This window comes from Adiantum capillus-veneris, chromosome 17, assembly GCF_014529385.1.
Source record: "Adiantum capillus-veneris isolate H3 chromosome 17, ASM1452938v2, whole genome shotgun sequence".
Classification (NCBI taxonomy): domain Eukaryota; kingdom Viridiplantae; phylum Streptophyta; class Polypodiopsida; order Polypodiales; family Pteridaceae; genus Adiantum; species Adiantum capillus-veneris.
The window spans coordinates 90,382,579-90,394,499 of NC_140947.1; the positions used below are offsets into that span (position 1 = coordinate 90,382,579).

At 39.6% G+C, this 11,921-nt stretch overlaps 1 protein-coding gene across 2 annotated transcripts; it reads right to left on the minus strand.

Annotated features, from left to right (window-relative positions):
• Positions 1–6,708: 6,708 nt before the first annotated feature.
• Positions 6,709–10,952, minus strand: LOC147437686 (uncharacterized). Of its 2 annotated transcripts, none has more exons than XR_015184900.1 (2): positions 8,573–10,952; positions 6,709–8,286 (listed from the first exon to the last, which is right to left on the minus strand). XR_015184900.1 is itself a non-coding variant. In XM_086487183.1 (2 exons), the coding sequence occupies exon 2, from the start codon at positions 10,404–10,406 to the stop codon at positions 8,643–8,645; it is 1,764 nt and encodes a 587-aa protein (XP_086343309.1). In that variant the 5' UTR covers positions 10,407–10,413; positions 10,514–10,951; the 3' UTR covers positions 6,709–8,642. The 2 variants fall into 2 exon arrangements, 1 of the variants encoding a protein (XP_086343309.1); XM_086487183.1 differs by having other exon boundaries at positions 6,709–10,413; positions 10,514–10,951.
• Between the last annotated feature and the right edge of the window lie 969 nt (positions 10,953–11,921).

The window sequence follows — 11,921 nt, forward strand, 5'->3', positions numbered from 1 at the left end:
CCTAAGCACACATACCTATGGCCTCAAACCCCACTTTAGGTCAAGTTCCAAAATCTTGATTATTAACAGCAGTGGATTTTTAACCTAGTCGTTTTCGACAGAATGCATCTAAATGCTTAGCAATGATGCCCCAATACCCCGCCTATGCTTAGTTTTCGATTTAAAAGTGTAAATTCCTAGTTATGATGAAATTAGGCCGCAGGTCGACGACGCCAAAAGCTACGAAATACTGTGAATAGCTTACGTCAATGCGTAGAGCTCTTACCTGCGGTTGCAATGCAACAAACACATTCGCAATGTGACAACCGGAGAGAGAGTAGGAAGTGCGAGAAGGAGAGAAGTGAGCGCCGTTAGCTCACGTTGTGTATTTCTTATCCAAAAACTTATAAAAAACTTACAAAAATTGGCTTTTATACCTTAGTCAAGGTTTTTGGGTGGTCAAAAGTAATATCTGGAGTTCTACCAAAGCTGGGAATTGACTGGATGATACAATCTGGAAGCTTGTAGCCCCGGTTCATTAATTACAAAGTTTATCAAGAAAATAGGAGTTACAATATTTTCGATTTATCAAAAAAAAATTGTTTTACAAGGAGAACTCCGAAAAATGGTCTCCGTGTTAGCTTGTTGCTAACAATCCAAACCAAGGACACAAAAGAACATGAATTCGACAAAACAACCTTGTACAATCTCATGATCAATAGAATAAACATGCTATGCCATATTATTTCTCTATGCTCAAGCTTCACATGCTCTTCTCACAAAGTAAGAGGACCTCACATATTTAGGTGTGTCTGCCTCTAGTCTTTGGCCCAATGGAATAGTTCCACCGTCGATAGTTAAGGTCTTTCGCCCTCTCATCTAAGATCCCTTTCCTCATCAATCAAAGGCATGCTTGTCACACCATTGTTATATTCAAGTACACATATTTAAGTTCCCTACCCAAAAAGTAAAGAAGAATCTCATCATTTCTGGTTATTCGGTAGCAAACCTTTACTTCAAGAACGATAGTAAGGCCAAGAAACCACTTCATGTCACAAAATACATAACCCTGACTTTCAGTCTCCAAAGTTATATGGCACTCATCCTCTAGTGCTATGGGAAATCTATCACACGATGATGTAGTATTTGGAGTCAAGCTTTTCCTAGAGATATTAAAGAGATTGTTGGGTACCATCCTATGAGTCTAGCTTGAGCGCTAGCTTATGGGAGATTACTCAACTCAACACTTGTATCTTTGTTACCAATGCAACTATTGTTTACCATGTCAAGATGCACTTGAACAACAACACCTTTTTTGGCAAAGGCATTGACATAAACAATTGAACTCTTTTTACCACAATTATACAAGAATCCATCAACACCCAATTCCCAACTCCATCCTGTATCTCCCAACACACACACACACATGTCGAATTCAGAATATGTGGATGGGGATTCGCACATGCAAAACCCAATTCAAAGCTTGATTACATGGTTCATAAATAGTTGCAAAAAAACTCTAGGCTTAGTGTCCAAACATGCATTGCACCTTGCAAAGCCGTGCAATTCTAAACTCAAGGAGGCAATCATGGTGGACTCAGAGTTACGTATATTGTAGTTTAAGTTTGTAAGTTGCAAGTAATGTTGAAGGAGAGAGGATGCCCAGAGGTTCAATCAATCTACACAATACTTGTGAAAGCATCTCCGCAGAGTGGAGAGGAACCTGTGTGAGACAATTTGCAAGGGGACCAGCTAAATCTTTATGCATTCAGAGATTTTAGGATCATTAAAGGGGATGTTGAAAGATGATGAAAGCATAATTCTTATCGCCTGCCATGATTGAGAAAGCACCTAGTTAGCACATCCTCAAATTTATGGTCATCCAAGGAAGGCTCACTGACAAGAACTTTACAAGCATGCTATCTCACCACATGGAGGAAAGACAAGTAATAAGTGAAGTTAGTGCCATACTTGAGTTCACAAACTCTATGTACAAAGTATGTGAGATTCCTGTAGTAGAATTTGAGTGTTGGAAGTTAAGATATTGAGGGAATCTAAGTAGAAAATTAATTAATGGGTGTACAATAGACCAGTAGGTCCCCTAAACAACTTTTTCACAAAGGCATTAATTCCTAAACAAATTTTTCACAAAGGCATTAATTAATTAGTTTGTTGGTGGGGTGGGGGGGGGGGGGGGGGGGGGGGGGGGCATATTTGTTTTTTTTAGTGCTTAAGGGAGGCCTAAGGGCACGCAAGGCGTATAGCCTAGTGGTTTAGCTTGAGTTTCATAGTATCTACGTGATGAGTTCAAATGTTACTTATTAAGGTTGGTTTTAGATGGTGACGTGCATGGACATGCTAATTGGAGATCCTAAGGGATCTTGTGGAGATTCTATCTAATGAAAAACAAAAGTTATATGGGGGTAGTGGGAGGATACTCCTATGATCTCTCTTTTTTTTTTTGTGGGGGGGGGGGGGGGGGGGGGGGGGGGGATAAATAAGATGAGAGAGAGAGAGAGAGAACGTAAAGAACCTTTGGGGATGAAAAGGTGGGGCAATGTTGCCTAAGTGGGAGAGCCAGAAGCACCGAGGGTAGGGACAATGTTAAAGCTATGTTTGGTATGATTGCAATTGCAGAAACAGGTTCAAATTTCACTCCAAATGCAATCCCTTATTGATTGCAAACATCTTGAAAGCCGGCTCAATTCACAATGCAATCTTTTAAAATTGGCCCTAGCTTACGGGAGAGTCCTTGGAAGCCGGTTCAAATTTCAGTCCACAATGCAATCCCTTATTTGATTGCAAACATCTTGAAAGATGGCTCAATCCACAATGCAAACTTTTGAAATTGGCCCTACCTAACATGAGAGTCCTTGGAGGGTTGCTCTTTTCTCTCTCTAGATGATCCCACTAGAGTTTAGACTAGTGTAAGGTTTGTAAAGGCCAATTGGATAGAGATGCCTTTTTTAAAGTCCCTTCTCTCTCTCTCTCTCTCTCTCTCTCTCTCTCTCTCTCTCTCTCTCTCTCTCTCTCTCTCTCTCTCTCTCTCTCTCTCTCTCTCTCTCTGTGTGTGTGTGTGTGTGTGTGTGTGCGTGCGTGCGCGCGCGCCACCTATTCTATGCTCACTTGGGTACATGAATCTCGCCCTTATCTTGGCCTCTCCAATATGTCGACATTTTCCAATTAATTGATAGCTCTTGTGGATCTACATATTTTTTTATTGTTGTCACTAGGTTTGATTGTGCAATAGGGTTGATTAACAGTTTTTGGTGCTTGAGTATGAATACACATGCAATAGTATCATCTCATCGTAGGGATGAGTTGATGAATTGTGAAAACTATCTCCAAGCATTTCCGTAGAGGGATCAAAAGCTCATTGATATTCTTTGCAAAAAGGAAAAATGGAGAGGAGCCATGGCATCCCCTTACACGACGATATCTTGCTAGGCTCCTTTTTTATGTGAGTGGCTTTTAAATTAAGAAATTTTAATTATTATTTCCTACATCACTCGGTGAATAGTACACTTGTTTGTTTTTTAAGGTTCAAATGTCAAAAGAGCTCCATACTTAGCTAGAGAGCAAGAAGTGTGTGATGTCTAGTGAAGAGTTGAAAGAAGAAGATTCGAAGATGACGAATGTGATTCAAGGCGGTGTCTCTTCATTGATGCCAAGTGTGATGACCAACTATGCTCTCTCCCTCTTCTTAGGGTGAAGCAAGGTCTGCAAGTAAGTAGAAAAAAGTGCATCATTTGAATCTAGAGAGGCACACACACGGCCAGTGGCCAAACATACTGACAAAACAGGAGCCGTCCCACATCCACAAACTCGAGAAACAACCCCCTGGGAAGACAGAAGAACTCAAGAAAACAAGGCATAAACATATATAAGGGAAAATAACTCAAAAATAACTTTATTGGGGACTCGCACGTTTGTTTCTATCTTTTGACCACTTTGTTGACCACAAAAAAGGTTCTAAAATCTGGCACAGTACAACTATTCTTAACACTCGCTTGAAAAAAAGATTGTACCAACATACTCCTTTGATTCTTTGAGTTGATTACTACATAGAAAAAACTTGCAGACAATGACACAAATTTGTGATCTTCTCTCATTACTCATTTGTGGACACCCTCCTAAAACAGAAACTTTTATCAAAGAGATCTTCATTTTGCATAGACTAGCTCTCTTTTCTACAAGCAAACTACTATGTATATGAAAAGCAGTGCAACAAACAATTCTCTTGGTTGTGCAATACAACTAGAAGTACCATTAGCTGCTTTTTGTGTAGCAGCACGAGCATTCTGCTCGTATGATACAATGAGCATCGTGAGCAACTAACAAGGGTGCCTAATCACATTCAAATCCATGACCCGCATCACGGAGGACAAATGCCCTAACCAACCAAGCTAGAGTGCAATACAATTACCACTCTTTGTTCTCTCTTCCACTCTCTCATCTACTTTGAGGGGGTTCCCTTATCTACACATAAGCTTTTCCTAACTTGCATAAGTTAGTTTAATCATCACTAAAAGACATAGGAAAGAATTGCTCATAGAGAGGGATGGTTGGTACCAAGTGTGGTTTCATGTGTAACCTCTTTTATGTCATTTCGATTGTCTCTTTAATGTTTATGCTTAAGCATTTACTTATTCTTATAAAGTCATTAATTTGCTAATTATTGTGTTTTGAAAGATCTAAATCTTGTAAAGTCATTAATTTACTAATTATTGTGTTTTGAGAGATCTAAATCTTGTTTGCAATGTTTGGGAAGGATCATTAAGCTAAGAGTGGCATTAAAGGTATTATGATTTTTACATTCGTCATTTGGACATGTTCGAATTGATTATATGTCGTGCTCTTGCTTGTTGTCAGGGGACCTAGTGACATAGAGCCACTGTCATTTTGTATATTTTGTTATGTTCATTTCATTTATTTTTAAATTATTCTTTTTTCAAGACATTACAATGAGCAATGGAAAATTTTCACTAGCTACTTATCTTATTTCAACTTATATAGTGTTGGCTCCCTTCTTCATTCCACCCCATGGTTACTCCTCTAACAAGTAGACATTTTCCCAACCATCACACAAGTACTTATTTAAGATCTAGGGAAAGAGAAGAGGCTAATTACATATTTTTTGAACCGTTGCTCTGATGAACATTTTGACCTTTCTATCGGGTTCGAAATAGGAGCATAGCAATACACAATGTGACTTTGTATTTGTTATCAAGTGACTATGCCATTTTTGTCATAGTAGCAAACCTCAATGCAAAGTGGTAAGCTCATTCAAGCAAATCAACAAGGATTTGCTACTTCAAATCACTAACATTCATACCTTCTCTAGAGATGTAGCCAAAAAAATGTACTTATTCGCGACACTTTGGTAAGTACAAAAAGTAGGATCAAGAATAGGAAGTGGCTGTGTTAGATCTTTTCCTTGCCATGCATCCTTTGCATGAGCTTTCATATCTTCATTGTGCTCCATATTTTGATGGTTAGATGAGATTTCATATAGGGGACAAAGGCACTACTGGAGAATAGAAATCAATCAAGAGAAAGAAAATAGTTATCATGAACTAAGGAATTCCAAAAAAAAACTACTCCACAATTTACGGCAAGAATTGAGGCCACCAAATCCACGACTGTTCATGCACATGGTGCCGAAAAAAGTGTGACTGCTCAATAAATAAGCCTACAAACTGTTTGACAAGAAAAATTAGAAATTAGTCGCATAAGACATCATTATCAGGAGCACATTGAAAATTGGTGCAGTTTCTAGTATAGATATTTAGTGGCATCCTCTCTTTGAACAGTATTTTCTTCGAGTTTGCCTTGCATTTCTAGACATATGACAAAGACTCAGTACACAAATCTTTTGGATTGATATATGCTCATGTGTTTGTGTGTGTGTGTGTGTGTGTGTGTGTGTGAGAGAGAGAGAGAGAGAGAGAGAGAGAGAGAGAGAGAGAGAGAGAGCATATCAACCTGTATGCACCCCTGTTTTCCCTCCGGAGTTTTCCAAAAATGGTTTTGGACTCTCAACTTCCCTTCAACGATTTGCAGTCTTTTTCATATGGGTCAGATTTTAGTCTCTGTAGCAGCAATTCAATTTTCAAATGTTCCATCAGAATGATGCAGTTCCCTTTTCTTCGTTCAAGATTTCACTTAGACAATCCTTACATTTTGCCCTCGATGTTGGGGCGTACAGCTCTTCTATGTTTGCTTTTAAAACCTTCACTTTACAGCACACTTTTGTGTTTTTCCCTTTGTATCAAAACTTTCTGATGATTTTCCTCACTTCCATGTTTCCCATTTGTAAATTAATCAAAAAAGATTTACAAAGAGAGAAGAAGAAGAAGAAGAGGATTTTAACGTCGTAGGAAACTTTCCCAAGAAACCTCAAAGATCTATCCGACGAGAGTTGTACTCAAGACCTGTTATTCAAGAGGGAAATGGCATAACCAATCTACCACACTTGGGTGATTAAAATATACCATTTTCCTCTTGAGGATTTTAACATCGTAGGAAACTATCCCAAGAGACCTCAAAGATCTATCCGACGGGAGTTGAACTCAAGGCCTGTTATTCAAGAGGGGGATTTTAACATCGTAGGAAACTATCCCAAGAGACCTCAAAGATCTATCCGACGGGAGTTGAACTCAAGGCCTGTTATTCAAGAGGGGGAGAGAGTGTGCACGTGCACGCGCACATGTGTATTTTGGTACCTAGTTCTACACCCACTACCAGGCATTTGACCAAGTGCAAATGCCATAAAATTTAATATATACCATGTACGATGGAGCTGATGGTTATATCCTCTTGTTTGTGACTACCTTGCAGTATCCTTTACATGTGAATTTGGGCTTAGCCTAGAGCCCAAAATTGTTGTTTTGAGCACAAAGGTTCTTTATTCCAGAGTAGAAAAAGGTTCTATAACAGTTTTTTGGGTAGACAATCTGTCCCTTGGCATGTGAAAGATGCCTTACGGGCTGGCATGCCACAGCAGAAGCTCATCAAACAGGGCGATTGCGGTGCACCTCTAGAAGGTATCAATAGACACACTTTTTCTGTATCTTGAAAGAATGAACATGCTATTTGATGTCGGATCTGCGGAGGATCGTCACTTCTCCCTGATTTTTTTCTTCTTTTGTGAAAATGATGATGTTTTCATATAGTAACATCGTCTAGTAAATCAAGACGAACAACGCAACCAGCGAGCTTCCTGAAAGTTCAGCATCTAACAAGACTCCATGTCTAATATGAGACCATGGCTACTTCTTCCATAACTTTTGAAGGAGGAGACACTCCTAAGTACAGGCTGGCGTGTCAAGTTCAATTTTTGGCAAGACTTATTATCTTGGCAAGACAGGCTCTCACAGATTGTTACTTTCATTCACAATAAGATGGATTCTGCCAAATCTTTAAGTATGGAGCACTTCTTTCTCCATACCCATATCTGCCCGAGGCACTTTGTATAAGCTCAGCTCTCTGATCACCATACCTTATGTTACATCAGATGTATATTTTGTCTCTCATTATAATAATTCCCATACTTTGTTGGCAAAAAAGAACATCAGCCATCATTGAAGGCTGAGCTTATAATATCCCACTCAATGGGAAACCTCTGCAATTGAATGAGCTGTGACCGTGCAACAGGATCTTGAAGAGTTTCAAGGATGATACAGGAAATTCAGTTTCGCTCGGTATGAATGTCAAACGGTCCTTAATTTCTGAGGATATTCCAGTTTACTGGCTCAAACACCAACATTTTTTAAGAATCGGCGACATCCAAAAAATTAGGACAAAACTCTACTGAAGGTAATCTACTCTGTTCAAGGCAATCACTCTATTTCAAGGCTTGCAAGTCATGCTCTACTGATTGACATGCAAATTCTAGTCCTGCTCTAAATAAACCGTCTGTGAAACCGAAGCAACCAGCTTACAGAGAAAGTGGTTACTCCAGCCTCTTGCACATAAGGTTACTTGCCCTTTTAGCAGTACATTCAAGGGCAATGGCCACCTCTGTTGCTTGTAACAGGTCTTGCGTTCAAGAATCGTCCAATAGATCTTTGAAGTCTCTTGGGACTGCTCATACATCGTTAAAGCTTCTGTTCTATTTCTTCTCGACAATCAAACTCTTCCGTTCATCAACAATACAAGAAACTAGCATCAAGATACATGAATATGACAATAAAGGCAATTGAAATGGTCAAGTCATGCGACTCTACAACAATACAAAACAGGTGTCCACAGCATCAAAGCTTCCCTTTTAGCCACTTCTCTGTCCAAAAAGGCCAATTCCTGTCACTAGTAACAAAACAAAACATATATTTTAGTACTTCCCTTCACCCATACAATATCCTGCTGCTGGACTTTACAAAGGCATGTGACCATTAGGAAACCAGATTGCACATGCTCATAAACATTCAGAAATGAGCTTCATAACCGAAGCTAGGCACTGCGTAATCAACAACCCCATCCTGCAGATTTTGTGCTATATCACAAAAAATAATTCCCAAAACTCAGAAGTGCAAATGACCCACCAGACTGTTTCAAATGACAGTGAAGGAGTGCTAAACAAGGTTAGGAGTACCTGCTCTTAACATCCACTCTCTTGTTTGTGTGAGCTCGTGTGCTAACTCTCTATTTGAGACTTGAGACCCTCACACATTGAGAATCCTCATCTTCTTTCTCAAGCTCTTCCATGGTTGAAGAACAGAATCGGAGAATTTTGTGGGTAAAACTTGAGACCTCCCACGCTTAGTTCGCACCATCATACCAGTGTTACTAATTTGAGCATCCACCATCTGAATTTCTGTCTGTTGCATTGATGGAGAGAAAACCATGGCCGAAGTACGTGTGCCTTCCTTCTCCATGCGTTGTTGCGCACTTCTCTTTCTTGTGACCATCCCACCCTCCGTGGAAAACTCGAGACCCTTCAATTTAGAGGCATCTTGGAGTAATGTAAGATCTGCACTAGGTTGCCTGATGGGTAAAATTTTCAATCTTACCATAGAGCTCCCATGCTTAATGTCACCTGATGCTGCGGCTCTGAAGTCAGCTCCTTTGTCTCTCTCAAGTGAGGAAGTACTATTGAGATCTGTGACTAGGCAGGCCTTTGACACACCTTTAGAAGCCTCAAAACTCAAACAGTTGTTTGCGGTGGATGCCTCTGTTGCAAGTCTCGCATGCCTGTCTTCTATAAGAGCCGCACTAGAGTGTTCTGCATCACAGACACCCAATAGCCTCCTGGATGAGATTTGGAGCTTTCTGTAATTGACAGCATTGCCAAAGTTTTCAATATGCTTGAATGCCATCTCTGGAATTGTAGTGCTAAAAGGATTCGGTGGCAACTTGGGAGATAACCCTGGCCAAACGCCATTGTAACCTACATCCGCAACATAAGCAGCATCATTCAAAGACCCAATAATCTGATCCTTGTCCATACCACAACTCTCTTCCAGATCCTTGTCCTCATTTTTACATGATATTGCTGAAAGGTCCTGCAGTTTTCTTCGTTTTGCATAGGCCACATGCACTTGATGCCTTGACGGTGTCCTTCGTTGATCTTGAATGCACCACTCAGATACATGATTTTCCTTCCTTGTAACTGACTCACAGAATTTCAAGCTGGTCTTTGCTGCATCATTAGGAAGCTGCCTCTGAAAGGCACTCTTTGCCCGGCGGATAACCTTTTTTCTCAAAATTGGAGTTAAATTACTTCCATGAGCAGGAGATTGAAATTCAATAGGACTTCCAGGGCTTCTGGAAGGACTTAGAGCAGTATCATGACATGGATTAGAATCGTTCTCCCTCATCGCTACAATTGCAAGTAAATCAAGAGCTTCTGTGTCACGCTTGCTTGTTGTAAGAAACTCATCTGCAGCACCTTCTTCATCTTCAGTTCCACTGCTGGCCATAGAGATCGCTTCTCTTGATTCGCAACACAGAAAGTTCTTGTGCAAGCCCTCTGCCTTTGTAATATCTATCCTTGTAGCAGCGTCTGCAGCAGACTCGGATTCGCAGCATTGAGAACTGTCGATGCATGAATCAGAAGAGGCAAGGAATTTGAGCGATGACGAAGAATCTCTTTTCTGTTGTTCGAGCTCAGATAATATGTGTGAGCTGCATTGATTGCCCGTGTAGCTCTCTGAGCTCTCTTTCTGAGCTGAGGCTAAGGCTGAGGCGCCCATAGCCAAAGATTTTAAAACTGGAGAGCAGCATCGATCCAGAATCTTTTCTCCCTCTTTCTGCTCAAAGTCTGATGAAAAAATCTTGGATCGCAGAAACAACAAAGGGTTTTTGCTGCTGAAGAGGCGATTACTGGCTCTCTCTGCTTGCCGGTGAAGATAATCTGAGAGCAAGAAGGAATCCTCAGTGAAGAAAGAACCATATCCAAAAAGAAGCTTCTCTTCATTAGAGTCCATACGCCTCCTGCAATTCGCAGATGAAAAGGGTGTACTAGTGAGTTAAAACTTTGAGTTTCAATGGAAAGCTTCAGATATTGCAAGCTCTGAAACTCTGGTCGATATACCCTAGAGAGGAAGATAATCCATTTGAAAGCTTAGAGTAGAATTCGGAGCGGAGGGGTTCTGAGCTTCAATGGAAAGCTTCAGCAGTAGTTAAAATTCAACGTGAGAAGAAGAGGGTGCTGTGGGAAGCTTGAGTTGCGCCCTCTTTGACGATCTTCTGCGAAAAGGATCTCGATCAAGGAAGAGCTAACGGGGATCGGCAAAGAGAGTAGAAACTAGAGAATGGGAGAGAGGAAATGAAGGCGTTTGGGGATGTCTGCAATTGGGTGTAGCAGAAAGATGGTAGTTCTATATAGCCAACCCATGAAAACGTACGCAATTTAAGAGTAGTCCTTGGAATTGGGATGCATTTTACTCAAGTTGGTTATGAGCAATGCAATGGTCACCCACAACATGGACACAGTTACAAAGCGGTAACCTCCAAGTTTTTGGTTTATGCCTGTGGTTGAATAAACTTACACTATGATTGTATTGGATTTTTTGGATTCAAGATATAACAGAGACACCCAACCCATGGCAGTGAAAGTTGTCCCTATGAACATTATTGTCGTGGTGTTGTATAAGACAATGTTCAAAGCTCGTCCCAGAAAGAACTATGAGATATCTAAAGAGGTTTGCAAACTCTGCTATCTAACATGATGTATAGTGTAACAACTATGAGATATCTCAAGAGGTTTGCAAACTCTACTATCTAACATGATGTAAAGTGTAACAGCACCAAATAGAAACCGAAAAACTAATATATATTGATAAATTCTAAAATTATCACTTTGTAGTTCTAACTATTATTATGATATTTTGACTGTGCAACTATCATTGTGGTGCTTGTCTCTCCGCAAGAACTAAGATCTATCTCAAAAGATTCACAAAGTCTGTTATTTATTGTCATGTCCATATTTTCTCAAAAAAATTGATCGATATCAATCAATTGTGTAATTATCATTATGGTGCTTGTCTTAGCAAGTATAGCATGTATCTCAAGACATCCACGAACTTTGTTATCTATTGTCAAATGCCTTATAACAATATGGAATACAATTTTTTTTTACAGATTTTGATAAGTTGTGAAATTATCATTGTGCACTTATCATTATCATGATAAGATTGTAAAGTTTTTAGAAAAAAGTATGAAATTAATTAGCTTAAATACACTTGTTGGACATCGTGGAGTTGAATTGGATGACGCTTGTCTTTGCAGGAACTATGATGTATCTCAAGAGATTGGCAAACTCTGTAACAATAAGGAATAGAAACATATCTTCTTAAAAATTTTCTAAGATTGTGAATTCTTTTATTATGTAGTAAATAAGATTATCATGTTAAGATTGTAAAGTTGTGAAAAAAATACCTCTAATTTCAAAGCCCAATTATTTTGAGTAGTTGAGGAAAATTCTCTTTGCACCAAAAATT

Bases quoted from the DNA above. Each gene is read 5' to 3' on its own strand.
- LOC147437686 (XM_086487183.1), bottom strand. From the start codon at position 10,406: ATGGACTCTAATGAAGAGAAGCTTCTTTTTGGATATGGTTCTTTCTTC.